Source organism: Malurus melanocephalus, unplaced genomic scaffold, assembly GCF_030028575.1.
Source record: "Malurus melanocephalus ecotype Western Australia unplaced genomic scaffold, MMel_1.1 scaffold_92, whole genome shotgun sequence".
NCBI lineage: Eukaryota > Metazoa > Chordata > Aves > Passeriformes > Maluridae > Malurus > Malurus melanocephalus.
The window spans coordinates 2224693-2240972 of record NW_026623324.1 but is presented as its reverse complement, the minus strand read 5'-3'; the positions used below and the strand labels follow the sequence as shown (position 1 = coordinate 2240972).

The window sequence follows — 16280 nt, the reverse complement described above, 5'->3', positions numbered from 1 at the left end:
CGCGTCGGAAGTGACGCGGGTTGAGCTATTTCCCACCGCCCTCGGTGCCCACGATGGGGATCCGCCGGAGGGGCGCGGGGGCGCAGCAGCCACCGGCGGCCAAGGAGGAGGAGGAGTACGTGGTAGGACAGGTGTCGGGCAGCCTCGGGGCGGGCGCGGCGCCCGCTGCGCCCCTCGCTCGCCTTTTCAGCGCCGCCGCCCCGCCGGTGCTGGTGGCCGTGCCGATGGTGAGTGAGCGAGTGCCGGGGCAGCGCTCCCGGCTGGCCGGGGGGTGGGGGTGGGGCAGTGGCGCTYCACACACATCCTGCAGCGGTGGGCTTCGGGCAGTGGCGCTCCAAATAATTTGTAGTATGTGAAGTAACTGCAGGGCGTTCCTGGAATTTTGCCCTTCAAGTCTGTTCTCTTGCCATTTTTTWAAAGGAAAATAAGAAAAGAAAGCGTGCAGAAGAAGGAGAGAAAGTGTCAGAAGACCAGGGCTCGTCCGTCGTGCAACAACGTCCGGTAAAAGCAAAGRAAGCCAGAAAAAAGGAACATTCAGAAGCAGAGAAAAAACTGGCAGAGAGGTCAGTAGGTGACACCATTTTATGATAAAATTAAACCCCACAACATCTGCATTAACCGTAATATGAATTTGATAAAATAGTGAAGTTCTCATCTACTACTCACCTTCAGCTTGGTGTTTAAGATTATTTTTAAGATTGTACAAATTGTCTGTAGTTTTCCCCTGAAGGAGGAAGTAGTGCAGCTTCTTGAAAACACTAGGTCCGTGAAGTGCACATGCCCTGTTAGAGGGCCATCAGGAGATGAAGGCAYGTTGATCTAGTTCACCCTGGCACAGGGAGATGCTTTCTAGCTGTCCTTGGCTTTATCCAGCAGAGGTGGTTTCAGCAAGGGCAAGGTGCCAGGCACAGTGAACTGTTTATCCCACTGGGCATCTGCAGTGACACAGAACCTCTCTGTGATGCTCTCTGTTCTTGTAAATGATTGAAGCAAAGCACTGTCAGAGCAGGCTGAAAGCTGGTCACTCTGCAGTGCAATTTGGATAACAAAGTGTACTTGATTATGGCATAAGGTTAACACCTCATCCTCTCCCTGGCACTGGSTGTTGTTGCCTCCTCCATGCACATGGAACCTGCTTGCTGTGTTTACATCTGTAGCMTTTCAGAGACTCCTTCAGATCTGCTCACTGTTCGTGCTCTTCTGGCAGGTTTGGATAGACAGAGGTTTGTTAATGCAAGGCGGTATTCCAGAGGTTTGTTCTGAGTGTCCAGGATATTGGGAAGCATTAAATCTGTACTTAGTTCTAGGTTGCAAAGATGATTTATATTTTCTCCTTCAATTATTTAATTCTGAAGTATTTCTGTGTTACTGCTGGTAAATAGTGAATACAGTGTCCTCGGGACAGCAAATGATTTTTCATGTTACTGAATAGTCAAATACATTTGTTTAATACAAAATAAACAAAATAATGTTTGAAATTTGAAGTTTAACATACTAATTTAAAATGTAAGTTAAAACATTGTGRAGGCTTCAGTTCTTTGACCTCAAAACCCCTGTTTCTTTCCCATTGATTGTAACCTGTCTGTCTGTTTCTGGTCAGAGAGAAYGCTTTGGAGCAGGCAGATGAGGAGGAGGATCAAAAACTCTTTCAAAACAAAGYGAAGCAAAAGAAAAAGACTTCTCAAGCCATCACCAAAAATGTTGTTAATTCAGCTRTGGGTGCTGCTGCAAAACAGCAAAAGAGAAAAAGGGTCGCTGATGAAACAGCAGACAGAAGAACGGTGTTTGTTGGAAACTTGCCTGTCAGCTGTACTGTTCCGGTACGTGGGTGGGTTCTGTCAGCTAAAGCAGTGAAAGGAGTTACAGCAGTCCCCAGTTTGAGGGGATGTTTCCAGCTGGGAAATCATACACATTTGTGATTGGAACTGATTGGAAAGTAGGAAGTAATGCTTGTTCTCAGAAACCAATTAGAGACAATCTCTGGTTTCATGGARTTGGGCTTCCTACAGCAGTGGATGCAGTGACTCTTCAGTATAATTCGTCAGTTCCTTGTCAATGAAAAAATGACTGAATAAATGAAAACTCCATTTACGAAGTTACTCTGCTTCTAAGTTTTTATGCAACCAGTGCTTCAGATCATTACATAAAACATGTTAAATTTATACTTTCTTTACAGTAGGAGGCACAACTTCAGTTTTGGCTATCTGTAGAAGAAGAAGCTGCCACAAAAACACAGAAATRGTTGTGAATTACTTGCATTTTTTTACCAGCCCTTAAGTGATCTCCTATAAGTAAAWGAAAACAGTGTAAGAACAGTATTACTTATAAGTACTAAAACATAATTCTCATTACCAGGTTGAAAAATATACTGAATATTTGTAATATTGTATCTGTTTAGGTACTGAAATCTCTTTTTAAGAAGTATGGCCAAATCCAATCCATTCGCTTCCGGTCTCTGGTATGTTATTTTCTGTAATATTATAAAACAAAATTATTTGTTGGTGTTGAAGGGCAGTAGTATTTGTAAGGCTTGTACCTTTATTAATTCAGAAGTGGTTTGGGGATATGTGGGTTTTGCTATTAGAAGAAACCTTGGAGATGTTAGTCCAGGAGCACCACCGATTAATTTTTCCAGAAGCAGCAGCAGCTGCTCCAGGATCAGAGCTTTATATTCTGTGAAAAAAAAGAATGCTTTTATTATTGCTCATTTAGCTAAGGCATTGTTGACCTGTTTTTAAATAATAGTAGCAAAGACACATTGGTTGTAAGTCAGTGTACTCACTGAAATTGTTGGTGATAATCCTCTTGGAACTCAAGAAAGATGTCAGACAAAGTCAAAGCAAGTTCTTTAACTCCAAGGGCTTTTTAGACTGTCTGTATGAAAAGCTGTTTCTGTCACTTGCTCACTGTGTTGGCTATGCGTCTTTGGGTGGCACCTGTTTGACTCCTCTTTGTTTTACAGAAAAACTTTGTCATAAGTTGACACTAGGCCCACCTAACTCAAGCTCTTTTTATCTTTAAGATTCCAGCAGAAGATACTGTATCCAAAAAGGTAGCAGCAATCAAGTAGGTTCCTTGTGTGTATTATTTTTCAAGGCCTAGACAGTGTTGAAGTGTTGGTTGTTAAAGGTTTGCCTGTATCAGGTCCTTTTTACGTATTTGGTGCTTCTTTGTCTTCTGTCATTACCTTTGTGCCTTTAAATTTTCGTAACAAGCAATAAAGAATTATGTACCATGTGTACTAGTAATTTGTTGCCTGAGGTTGCATTTCTTACATTTTAGGATGGAGGAAGATGCTAGAAGTCTTTAATTTCTTTGGGTTTGTGAGCTGAGGAAGCTTGCACAAGGTGCATATATGGGCTGGGACTCCATTGCACATACAGGGGTAGCTTGACCTGCAAGCAAATGAAGTTGTTAGTGTGCAAAAAAACAAGCAGAGGCATTAATGTGTTCAGCCAGAAGGGTTTGTGCACTGCACAGCATCAGCAGGATTTAAGCAGTAATGTGTCCTTTTTATGTTCCAGGCATAAGGTGCACCCAAATGCAAAGTTCATCAATGCCTATGTTGTCTTTAAGGAAGAATGTGATGCCCAGAAGGCTCTGAAGGAGTAAGTCTGAGTTTTGTTCCTCATTCCCTTTTGAAGAGGTAGATCAAGTAGACTTACAGCTAAATTTAAACAACCTCCCCTCTTTTGCTTGAATTAGAATAAAATGTAGGTTCAAACTTAAAAGTAACTTTGCTTTTGGAATACTCTTATATGGTGACATTGTTCATTAAGTAACGCTTATTTCACTTTCAAAACTTTTGCTTATGAAAGGAATGGAACAGAAATTGCTAGTGGATTTCACATCAGAGTTGACACTGCATCTAAAACCAGTTCGGTAAGTAAGATGTGTGGCCTTTTCTGGTTTGGTTGTAATGTTTTTATTGGTTTTGTTGTTTTCTGTAACAAATAACTTATTGTTCTGTCTTTCTTGTTGTCTSTAGCATGACAACAAACGATCTGTATTCTTGGGAAATCTTTCATATGGTAAGTCTAAAATGGATTGTTATGCATCATTATTTAGCATTTATGGAATATGTTGATATTAGACTTTTTATTTCTTTGTATTTAGGGTAGCATGTTTAGGTAGATACATTTTTGCTGGAATTAATTCTTCTTTGTTAATTGAAACAGCTAAAGGAGTTGTAAGTTTCTCTCAAGTTCTGCAGCTTAATTTTTTCTTTATTGCAGGTAGCACTGCAAAYGCTTTTAGTTCTTATTGTTTCTTGGTTTTTAACTATGTATTACTAAGTTGCATAGCTTTCTAAACTGCTCAAGGGTACCAATACCTGTTTGTAAACCAATTCCAAGGGATTGACKGTGATTGCTTCTCATTTTGATGCTTTCTGTGAGCCACAGGCTGAGTGACTCTGTCCAGACAGGGCTAAGATGGACTTGATGATTATTGTGGGCCAGTTCAACTCAGAATATTCTATGATTCTGTGATGTGCTGTGCTCTGAAATTACTTCAGCAGCTTGGACCTTTCTCCTCACATCTAGGTCCCATTGCTGTATTTAAACTGTTCAGCCCCTCCCCTTAGCAGAGAGGTTTATGCCTTCGTCAGGGGATTGTACAAAGTGTACCTATACARAAAAAGAAAATAACCTGTGTTTGTGATGGTACATCACACTTGTCCACCTAGGGATGAGATGGAGAAAGCCTCACATGTCCAGCCATTATCAGAATAATTGTGTACCAGCTGTGGTTGGAAATCACATTCTCCCCCATTCAGCTAAAATTCATGGCTCAGTCAATCAGCAGTTAGAGGAAGTGCCAGCTCAAATTCTTTATCATCAGCATGAATTCTTCATCAGAAAGAAATCCTGGCATAAGGAGGAGGTACAAAAATGTATAACAGGATCTTAATTTCTACTATGTTCCAACCATAAATTAAATAATTTGAAAAATTTATTTCAGTCTTTGCCTGCATTCTTTGTGATTTATGTTGTACTCTTCAGAGCTGAAGAATCAGTAACTTAGAGTAAATAGCTCATTGTCAACTTGCTGGGATTTTTCTGAGCCACTGATACTTGTCTACCTATCTGCATTCATATGACAATATATATCTTTCAATATATTTCTGTCTCTGAATGGGTAAATGTGAAATAGTTGGATTTGGGCCAGGCTTTTAAAGCTGTGTGACTTCCTGAAGAGGCATCTGTTCTGTTGTGTTGCCTGCAGACATCCGTGATGACGCTGTGCGGGAGCACTTCCATGACTGTGGAGGCATCGTCGGAGTGCGAGTTGTGAGAGACAGGAGGACGGGCTTGGGGAAAGGCTTTGGCTACGTCCTCTTTGAGGTACATGTGAACAACCTGCTCCAGCACACAGGGAATTCTTCAAAATCTCAATCGGGGTCTGACTTTAGAGCATTTTTATCTTCTTTTTAGTAATTTTTTGGGGTGTGTATGTGTATATGTGTGATGTTAAATGGTAGCGTTGTTGTGTTTGGTGAAAGCAGCTTGGAAGACCGGTTCTGTGGAAGCAGATATGAAACAAGCAGATAGTACACACTGAGGGGAAAGAAGTGACTTTAAGGTAGACACCTAAAGGAGGGACAGATGAGTTTGTTGGGTGTAACTGCAGCATGTGTCAAAATATGAGTGGAATTCTTTCCTACAGCTGATTTGCTTACTGGCTCTCCACTTTTGATTACAACGTCCCTTTTTATGGCAGGCTCCCAGCCTCATCTTCCTTAGTTCATTTCCTGCAGCCTGACGCCTTTTTTCCCAATTTCTCCTTGTCTCTCTGCCTCAGACTTTGGTGTCTCATGTAAGCTTTTTCATAGCCTGTTTTAAAGTATCTGTGCCTCAGTGTATGGGCTGTGTGGGGGTGCTGGTGTTCCTGGGCAGGGATGTTGTGTCATTTCCTAAACAGAGCGATTTAAGTGCTCTTCATTGTAAAATTCTGCTTGCGAATTTTAAAGAAGGGTAACCATTTGTTTAAAACAAATCAGTTGGAAGTAATGCTGTTTTTTAAGCTGGGTGTCTGGTTTTGTAGAAYACAGATGCTGTACATCTTGCTCTGAAACTCAACAACTCTGTTCTGATGGGAAGAAAGATACGAGTGCAGCGCATAGTGGACAGCAGGAAAGCACAGAAAACTCCAGACCAGTCTTTTGCTCCCAAGGACAGAGTTGATAAGAAGAAGAAAAAAGAGAAGAGCCATTCTAATGATTCTTTTGTTGGTGAAAAAGCAGCCCCATTAAGGAAGACCACGAAACCAAAAAGACTGAAAACTACTCCTAGGAATAAAGCTGGGAAAAACAAACAGTCCTTTGATAAAAAATCAATCTGATAAAAATGCTGATTWGTTTTACACAGATGGATATGTATGAGTGTTGTATCATAAATTTTTTTTTGCTAATAACAACAGTTGTCATTCTTGGTGTTTGTGCTGGGGCATTTGGCTTCTCCCAGAAGGCAGCAGGAGCTGTTGCATGATTTTATTCCCGTGTTCCTGGAATCCATCTCTAGCTGAGGTTGCTGCAATGGTTAACTGTGCATTCTTTCTTTGGGAGCTGTATAGGATCACACACAATACCTATAGAAAAAAAGTGACTCACATGCAGACTGGGTCTGTGATGAAGCAGAAATCGTTAGCTTGATTTGGGTGTTTTTYTGTTGTCCAGAGACTGGTGATAGAGGTGGTGAAGGGTCTGGAGCACAAGTCTTAGGAGGAGCGACTGAGGGAGCTGGGGATTTTTAACCTGGAGGAAAGGATTCTCAGGGAGGACTTTAGGGCTCTAAAAAACTCTGAAAGGAAACTGTAGCCAGGTGGGGGACAGTTTCTTCTCCCTGGCAACAAGTGACGGGATGAGAGGACATAGYCTCAAGCTGTGCCAGGGAGGTTTAGATTGGGCATGAAGAGGAATTTCTTCACAGAAAGAGTGACACCGGAACGGGCTGCCCAGGGAGGTGCGGGAATCACCGTCCCTGGTGGTGCCTAAAGAAAGACTGGATGTGGCCCTGAGTGCCATGGTCTGGCTGACACGGTGGCGTTCGGCCAGAGGCTGGACGCGATGACCCCAGAGCTGTTTCCCTGGGATGGCGTTTCCCGCTCTCCCGGCCCCTCACAGCGTTTGGCGCGCAAACGCCGAATCTCGGGCCACGCCCCTCTGCCCGCGCGCGTGAGTCCGCGCATGCGCCCCGCCATTCGCTCAGGCACTGCGGGGGCGCCCCTGCTGCCGCCGGCTGATGACGTGAGCGGAAGGGAGGAGGGGTCCTTTCCCTGTGCCCGCTCGCCCCAAGGTGCCTGCGGAGCTGGGCGCGGGCCGCGCGGCGGGAGCGGGCGGGGGCGGCGGCAGCGCCATGATGGTGGGCAGGACCAGCGCCATCGCCGCGGGGCTCTGCGGGGCGCTCTTCATCGGATACTGCATCTACTTCGACCGCAAGAGGCGGAGCGACCCCAATTTCAAGAACCGGCTGCGCGAGCGTGAGTGTCCCGGGACGCCCCCTCCCCTTCCCTCCCGTTCCATCCCTTCCCGCCGCCGCGCTCTTCCTCCRGGGATCCCCCGTATTTCTTCCTCCCTCACCCGCCCGGCCGGGACGCGGGAAGGCGGCACGTGGTGCCGCCGCAGCGCCGTCCCCGCCCCCGGGCCCGGCCGGGGTCCCCCCGCACTCTCCGCCCCAGATCCCCGCGGCCCTTGCCGCCTTGTGGCCTCCCGCCGTCCCTTCACCGAAATCAGGGGCCGGGTTACAAAGTCACAGAACCATCAAAATTGGAAGATACCTTCGAGACCGTCCCGTCCAACCCTCCTGCCAGCACTACCACTGCAACCCCTGCAGTACTAACCAGCATCGCCCAGCRCCAGATCCAGATGCCTCTTGAACACCCCGGGGGATGGTGACTCCACCAGTTCCCTGGGCAATCTATTCCAATACCCGACCACTTTAACGATGCAAAAGATATTTTCTGTTGTATAATCTAAATCTCCCTTGTCTCACTTTAAGGCCATTTTCTCTGGTCCTCTCACTTCAAGCACCGTAGGAGAGACTGATCCGCACCTCACTACAATCTCCTTTCATGGGATTCTAGACCAGGTCGTCCCATAGGAAAGCAGGGGTTGGGTAACCTGTGGTTTCCATCGATCTTAGGTTCAACCTCACCTCTGCCCCACCTTTTTTTTTGAACCTTTCTGTGCTACGGGCTCAGCCATGCTGTTATAGCCACCACATTTACGTCGTGACTTTGGGTTTGTTTTTTTTTTTTTTTTTTTTTTTTTTTTTTTTTTTTCTTTTGGAAGTCAAGCAGGTAAAACAACATGATCTCTTACAGTGAAGCTGTTGCTGTGGTGAGGCAGGGGTCGGTGGCAGCTCCCAGATATTTCATCATCTGCATTCTAAACCCTCCTGGCAGCCCTGCCACTGGCTTCCAGGATAAGAATGAATGCCAGAGAAAACTGTTGATTAATCCAAGATGTAGAGCTCTTCTCCCATGGCTCTTCATTATTTCACGTCTTCAACATTTATTTAAATGTTTTAATAATCACTGAGGGTTTTAAATGCAATTGTAGGCACTAGTACTGAAGGAATGTAAATGAATCATGAGAAATAAAGTGGTACTTCTTGTGCTGAGTTATTTCTGTCAGTGCAATATGTATATTATTCCTTTGCTAACTAATCTGAAGATAAGAAGTTACCATTAAAGTAAATTTTTCCTGGCAAGTAAACATTATGTGATCAGCAGTTTCACGGATGGAAAAGTCAATARCTAGACGGGTTGAAAATGAGCATTTACCTGATAACATTAAAATGTAGTTTAAAAGCTTTGATTCTGCCTTCTTGGATTGAATTTGAGGGGACAGTGTTGTTGCTCAGCAGGGCATTAATTCTTCTTTCTGAAAGCCCCTCTACAGCAAATTATGCCTGTCAAATATTTCAGCACTCCTGTATGTAGGATTTTAGGCACATACCTCTTGTGCATCTTCCAAGTCCTTTTTTCCCTTCAGTGCAAGTCATTAATTGGGAAATTTTAGTGCATTTAATCGCTATGTCCTTGTCTTGCACAAGCAAAGTAGACTTTTGGCAGCATAATCAGCTATGGCAGTTTTTTTATGATGCCAAATATGTAGTAGGAGAAACACCGAATTGTGTGTAAGGTTTTGCAGAAGCACCAGAAATTATTTTTGCATTCCAGGTTTTCATAATCTGAGCCTCTATCCAGTCATATTCTGAATAAAACGTAGAATATTAGGAATTGACATTATCTTTGAAATGGAAAACAAATCCACTGTGGTTTGATAGAAGGTGGCAGTTGTCATTTGGAGGACATCATTGTATGACGTACGATTCATGCACGTGATGCACTGGTCTACATTTCGTGGTAAGGCTTTCCTTAATATTAAGAAACTTGTCTTTATTTATGTTTTTTGGTAGTGTAACTGATTATTTTGTATGGACACTTCAGTGGTGCCAGGGATCTAGTTATTGCAGTATTTTAACTGTTGAGTAGACAGGAAGGTGTGGGCTGTCAAGTACTTGACCAGGAAAGGTTCAGTGCAACAGCAACYACTTGTAGTTCCTTATGTAAAGGAGCTCCATGTGTTGTGCAGTAGTGGGGATATGGGATGGAAAGCTTGTAGAAACCTCCTTTACAACACATCTTTTCCCTTAACCTTCTTAGGATAAGATCCTTTTTCAGCCTCTTTGATGCAGTGTCACCAGAATTAGGGAAGGACAGGAGATCTGGCATGTCAGTGGATTGCCTGTCATGTTTGGTTGAGCACATGCTGACACAAATGAAGAGCCACTTGTGGTTTTTACCCTCCCAGTTACATTGTACATCCCTATGGGCTGTGTTAGGGCCAATGTTTACATTGCAAAGGCCTGTGATAAAAATAAAGTGGCCAGATTTAGGTTTCTGGAAAAAAAATTGGTTTCCTGAAAGTTACTGGAAGGYTTGAAAAACTACTGGTCTTTGATTTTCCAGATGGTGTAATCTTGTTTAACAGGTTTTGTGGGTGGGTTTTTCTCTTGTTTTGTTGTTTTGTTTTTTTTAGATTTTGGAGTTGCTAATTTGGAGGCATGCCATATTTAGTCTTGGGACCAAAAGATATCAAAGCTGTAAACATCTGTAGCTGCTTAGCYTCCCCAGTTGTATTTTGTTTTATGATTAAAATGTTTTAGTTATGTTTACTGTTTGCCTTCTTGAATGAATAAAATAGAAGTGTTCTGGTTTAAAGTATAGACACAGTATCTTGTTCAGAGACAGCCAGAATTTCCAACCATGCTGAGTTTTGCTCAAGAACGCCTTCTACCTGGACAGCATAGTGAGAGGAGGGCAGAAGGCAGACTTCACTCATGGGAGCTGAAAATGTGAGTGGCTTTTTGGGCCTTCTGCTCCATTGTGGGTCTGGTTGGGAAGCTGCTTACTTAGGGGTTTTTGCAACCCATGCCAGYAGGATGAGTTATCCATCGGTTCTCTTTTGAAACTTGTACCCTTGTACAAGAGCTGTGCCTGGAGCCCCTGCCATGTTAGAGCTGCAGTTTAGCATTGTGTTTTGGATGGATGCACTACATTTCTGTGGTAATAAAGTTTCATTTGATGAAAGATTATGTAAAGCCTTTCCCCCTTTTAAATGTGACTCTCTGTTTAGGAAAGAGGCAGTCGTTTCATTTTCGTGGAGGTTCTTGAGGGAAAACAAACTTGGGTGTTTTTTTAGGTGTGGGGTAGTTTTTCTGTTTGTTCTTTTTTTTGGGGGGGGGTTTCTTACTTCTCAAAACCATCGCTTTTTGCTTGTCCAATTACAAATGTAACTTTTGGCTGTTAGTGCAAAGATACTTTGAAACTAGTATATCTTCCCAGACACTATGGGAAGAATTCGTAAATATCCTTTAGAGTTACTTGGGTTTTGTAATTGTTTGAGCTAGCGAGCTTTCAAAGAGCATGTGAAAAAGCATTAAGAAGAGAAAGAAAAGTTCCATAGTACTCAGACTTGAAGGATTTGGTAGATCAGTGTTCAGTTTTAAAATCTTGATGACTCTTCATATCTCTTCACTATTTTCAGGTTCAAGTACCTGATTTCAAGTCTGCATGATCAGTGGTCAAAAGCTTTCATTAGTCTTTTGTTTTGTTCTTTATTTCAGAATGCTTAACCTGGTTAATTATACCTTTTTTAATATTTTGGAAGGTGTCACAGTCATGCCAAGAAAACACAATTTTCTCCTGAAAATGATGTACAAAAGTTAAGATAGCACTTTTTGCWTTTCTCTTTGGTGTTTTTGCTGAATGCAGTACAGTTGCACCATGGATTGTTTTGATAGTGAAACATTTCAAATACTAAATATTTTTAATTTCATCTTTAGGATTTTATCTATTATGAAAACTTGTTTGCATTGTAGAGCAGTTTAAAGTTTTGTGCAGATTTATGTTTCCAGAAAGTTGGAGTGAGCTAATTGAAGCATTAACTTTCAAGAGAAATTCTTTAATATTGAAACCCACCAAAATTATAAAATTATAGTATACTACAGTTCTATCCAACACATTTTTCTGTATATCATATAAAATAACATATGCAGGTCAATAAGTTGTGGAAATTTTAAGTGCTAAATGTTTTATGGTGTTGTGTTAAGGTAAAAGGGTGTTCTATCTAGCTAGAATGTGAACTCCCTTTGTGTAAAGAACACAGTTTTGTCTGTTTATGTCACATGTTAGGTTATCAGACTACTAGGGGATAGTATTCCTGAATGTCTTCATCATATGGACAGTTGAACATTTTTAATTGCTATTTAAAAGCTGCAARTCATATTTGGAAGTACTTCCAGCTTGTAAAACTGTATCAAAAGAAAAATCAGGGCTGGGTGACTATTCTTTGTCAATATAGGAGTTTTTTGAGCAGACACTGAAGACAAAGTGTGAGAGGACAGTTTAACCGTGGGCTGTATTCAGAGGTTTTACTGATGTAACTTTCAGTTGATGAACTGAAGACTTACAAAAATAATTGTTATTCCAAGGAAATTATCAGTGTTAGTATAATTATTTTTTCTTGTATGAAGAGCTGCTGCTATAAAAGTAACTTTATACCTGCCTAGCTGCATTAAAAGCAACTTTAGTTTTAATTACACTAGTTTTACTGGAGTGCTACAGCTTCACGTAGCAGATGAACTTTTTGCCTTTAGGTTAGGCAATTAAATCTGTAAATGTTTGTTCCATCTGTAAATGTTTGCTTTTCTCAGGTTTCAGAAATGTATGCTCGAGTATTGCTCTTGCTGGGGGATGATGAGACACTGCCACTTATTAACTAGTGCCTAAATCTTTGCTATAACGTAGCAAAGAAGAGAAAGTTCACTCTGTGCATCTGCTGTGGCCTGCTAAAGTTTCCCTTCCTTAGTGATGCATCATGCAGTTCAAGACTGGATAGCCTTGACTTGTAGACAGTTCTTCTGTGGCTTACTGTTAGAAATCATTTTGATAATTCTCGTATCACTCTAATTCTYTTTGCTTCTGTATGCCTGCAGTGCATGAGGTGTGCTGTGCTGCAGGCCCTGCATAGCTGGTGTTTGCTGTAGCCATCAGGTTAAGGTAAAAGAATGTTCTGACAAAATTGCCATTTTGAGTTGGTGCTACTGYCAGCCCTCATTAGACCTCTAAATGATGTTCTGTTGCACAGAGTGGGTTGCAGTCTTGTGCTTAATCTTCCATTTTGGAATACATTAACTGTTCCTTCTTTTGAAAAGAACTTTGATTTGTTCATGATTTCAGACTATAATCTCAAAGGCTTTTTAATTGCAAATTGAAAATAAAAGATATTTTTATTCTTACAGGAAGGAAGAAACAGAAGCTTGCCAAAGAGAGAGCAGGACTTTCCAAGGTAATACTGTGTTCGATAATGTAGTGCTGTTTCAAAAGATGTTTCATTTGTGTTATTGGTAAGATTTACTTAAGGATTTGCTTTCATTCTGGTGTTGCAAACACTCCTGCAAATATGTAGTCTTCAGATTTTTCTAATGCTCACAAACAATCATATGGTTGTTCTTTTCTTGTGTCAGACAGAAGAGTTATATTAGAAAGTRCAACATTCACTGTGTGATTCGATGATGTTTTCCTCTTTGTAAGATGCACAAGGACTTTTCAGACTTTAAACCAGTTATGGGATATACCTATATCTGAACTTGATAGGTTGTTTTGTCATAAGTATTTGATGTCCCTTTCATTATCACCAATGGATCCAGAAAGAAAATACAAGATTTCTCTTAAACAATTGCACGAAATATAGTTGCTACAACTGTAATACGCCTTAGAATTTGTGTTTGCTCAAAAATTACGTATTTAGTACTGAGTAGAGGTATTTCAAGCTCTGTTTCTCTACAGATTTGTGATGCAATGTTATGAGACCTGAGTCTGATTTTCAGAAATATTCTGTGTACATTTAACTTAGTGGTGAGAGCTGGTTTTTTTTGTGCCAGCATCAGTGTAGCAATATGGTTGTGTGCATGTTTGATTTCAGTTGAGAATGTGTTCTGCTGACTTTTTGCTAGCAGGTGTCAAAGGGCCGATTTAACTTTTACTCTGTGTGTTTTAGTTGCCTGATCTGAAAGATGCTGAAGCAGTTCAGAAGTTTTTCCTTGAGGAGATTCAACTTGGCGAGGAATTACTAGCTCAAGGTAATAGCATTTTTTTCCAAAGAGTAGGTTGTAAAATAATTTTGTTCTACCTTTGCTAGAAAATTATTTTTATGCACCAAGAAATGTTGAGAATTCAAATTCATCTAAGAAAATCTACTTCCTTCAAGGTTTCTAACCTTGTGTGTTCAGAAAGTCCAGCAAGGAAGGAGAAGAGCTAAATGTGGATTGATTCACACTCTTGGTGGATGTTTTATGTAAATGTATTACACTGTGGGAGATGGTTGATTTCAAAACATTATAATTTGTTATACAGGTGAATATGAAAAAGGTGTTGATCACTTGACCAATGCCATTGCTGTGTGTGGGCAGCCGCAGCAGCTACTACAAGTCCTACAACAGACTCTTCCACCACCAGTGTTTCAAATGCTTCTAACTAAGCTCCCTACAATAAGCCAGGTATGTGAAACCTTCCATGTTGTTTTGGTTTGGAAATAATTGAAATACTTAYCTTATCCACTATATCAATCTTGAGTATTGGGTTATGTAATCTGTTTTTTTAGTATGTTCAGTTGGGTTAAAAGAAGCTTATTTTTCTCCTGAGATGTTAAAAAGTGAATATTACAATCATCAYCTAGCATCAATAGCAGCCAGGATAAAATAGAAATACATAACTTACCTTGTGTTCAGGGTATGCTAAACTCTTGAAGTAGAGGCATCTGACCATACCTCTGATACCATAAATGGATCCACTGTTTCCCAAATACAAGTTGGGAATATTGGAAAAGTAGTAACTTTATGGCACTGGGTCTTGAGGGTTTGTTTTTTTTTTAAATTGGTGTGCCTACAAGGGTGTGAGTGCTATGAAAGTCCATCAAAATGTATCTGTTGCTTTTGCTACCCTCTTGCTTCTGGGGACAGCTATAAACACGAGATGCTAACTAGCACCAGAACCCATGACAATTTTGGAAGCTTGGGWTAAAAGTGTTAGTAGCTCTAAGTATAAAATGCCCTCCCCTTTTAGTCTCACTACTGAGCAGGTAATGTTGTTAATATGCTGGCAGGTGAGTCTGTTGTAAAGTAAGTAATATGTTTTATGTTCATTCCCTAGTAGTGTTACCTGACATAAAGCAGAGACTTGGTGCTGGTTGTTAGTTTGCTGTTTTTACAGGTCAGGCCCAGTTACATTTCAGGTTAAGGTCTGTATAGTCAGTGGTAACACTGGAAAGTGTGAGGTACACAAGGTGTAAGAGTCGAGGAAATGATKGAACAAAAATGTTTCCTAAGAAAACAGTGCCAAAAACCACACAGAGGTCATCACTTGAGTTTGACAGWATATTGTTTATCTGACTTTGCCTTTGTTAGGGATTGCACTGTATGTAATTTCTGTGGAACTGAATTCCAAGACTTTAGTCAAATAGATTGCTGTTTTTAACTTTAATCAGTTTGTTCAGTAATTACACTGCTTAATGTTCAGTGTAAAATTACATTGCTTGATAATCAGGTTGCATACTGTCCATTTTATGTAATTGTGAATGAGTTTTTCTCCTTCTTACAGAGAATTGTAAGTGCACAGTGCTTGGCTGAAGATGATGTTGAATGAGGTCACACCACAACGGGGGGAAAAAGTTTTCTTACCCCAGAAGATGAGCATCAGTAGGGGGATAAAGGGGCAAACATAGTAGTTAATGGACTGTGTACCACATCGGGTTCTACCAGAGTTAAAATTAACTTTGTGTAGGTGGGTTTCACAGGATTTTATTTATTACCCAGTGAAAAGTGTATTTTGATAAGAATTCATTTTATAAATACACTGTGTTGAGTTATCCAAGTATCACTAACGTCATTATTATTAAAATACGCAGTTGTAATGTTGTACATATACAGACATAAAACTACGACCTATTAAAGACCCAATGCTCATTTTTGAAAAAACGAAGTTATGGCAATAAAGATTTATCTGCACTTGTGTGTCCCTATACTACTGCTTTAAAATACAGAATGTTTGGGTGTCAGAGCAAATGATCTAAAAATGACAACATTAAAATTTATTTTTAATGTTATTTCTGGTCTTCCAATGCTTTTAATTAAGTTTAAAACCTTGTGTCATTCAGTGAGAAAATAATATATGATCATTTAAGCAGTAACAGATCACTTTAGAAAGAGGTGCAAATCACAGTAGTATTAGATGACTGTCTGCAGAAAGAAAGATAAATCCATTTCTGTCTGGAACAAAAACTTGTAAAGTGATCAAGTCAAAATTACTGACAAACTTGAAAGCTCTGTTAATACAGGTGTCTGAAACAAAGSTGTGTGGAATAGAACATGGGGCAGATTGTAAGAGCACAGAGGATGGGAGTTTGGAAAGGTTGAAACTGCAAGATAGACAGCTGACATTTCAGTCTGTAGTCTTCAAGACCACAGCAAATGGTTATTAACAGTCTTTTTAAGGCATTTGCCTTAAGGAAAAAAAATTGTCTTACCTGATAAGGTAAGACAGTGATATCCCTGGGGTAAATAGCAAAAACTAATGGAATTAGATGTAAAATTTTAGTAYGGTGTGGTGAATTTTCCTTTGCCAGTGAAAAAGAGACAAATAATATGCAGGCTGAGAAATGTGCTCGTGAAGCAAGTTTTTTCATGGGTAAGGTCTTCTAAATGTCAAAACAGATT

General features: G+C 40.8%; 2 protein-coding genes and 1 non-coding gene across 3 annotated transcripts; all 3 read left to right on the top strand.

Moving 5' to 3' along the window:
• RBM34 (RNA binding motif protein 34) lies at positions 1-6411 on the top strand. Its single transcript, XM_057368466.1, has 10 exons — positions 1-227; positions 421-563; positions 1601-1820; positions 2399-2458; positions 3023-3066; positions 3525-3608; positions 3819-3882; positions 3989-4031; positions 5227-5345; positions 6046-6411. The coding sequence occupies exons 1-10, from the start codon at positions 54-56 to the stop codon at positions 6340-6342; spliced, it is 1248 nt and encodes a 415-aa protein (XP_057224449.1). The 5' UTR covers positions 1-53; the 3' UTR covers positions 6343-6411.
• Positions 6412-7263: 852 nt separating this feature from the next.
• Positions 7264-15670, top strand: TOMM20 (translocase of outer mitochondrial membrane 20). The gene is made up of 5 exons (XM_057368454.1): positions 7264-7479; positions 12810-12856; positions 13568-13649; positions 13924-14066; positions 15166-15670. The coding sequence occupies exons 1-5, from the start codon at positions 7356-7358 to the stop codon at positions 15208-15210; spliced, it is 441 nt and encodes a 146-aa protein (XP_057224437.1). The 5' UTR covers positions 7264-7355; the 3' UTR covers positions 15211-15670.
• Positions 8380-8514, top strand: LOC130574938 (small nucleolar RNA SNORA14). The gene has a single exon (XR_008965488.1). It is a non-coding gene; the product is annotated as a small nucleolar RNA SNORA14 (small nucleolar RNA).
• Positions 15671-16280: the final 610 nt, after the last annotated feature.

Excerpts from the sequence above, each read along its gene's own strand:
- TOMM20 (XM_057368454.1), top strand. The coding sequence starts at position 7,356 with ATGATGGTGGGCAGGACCAGCGCCATCGCCGCGGGGCTCTGCGGGGCG. Across the intron at positions 7,480-12,809 it reads CAAGAACCGGCTGCGCGAGC|GAAGGAAGAAACAGAAGCTT; the intron begins GTGAGTGTCCCG and ends TTATTCTTACAG. Across the intron at positions 12,857-13,567 it reads AGAGAGCAGGACTTTCCAAG|TTGCCTGATCTGAAAGATGC; the intron begins GTAATACTGTGT and ends TGTGTGTTTTAG.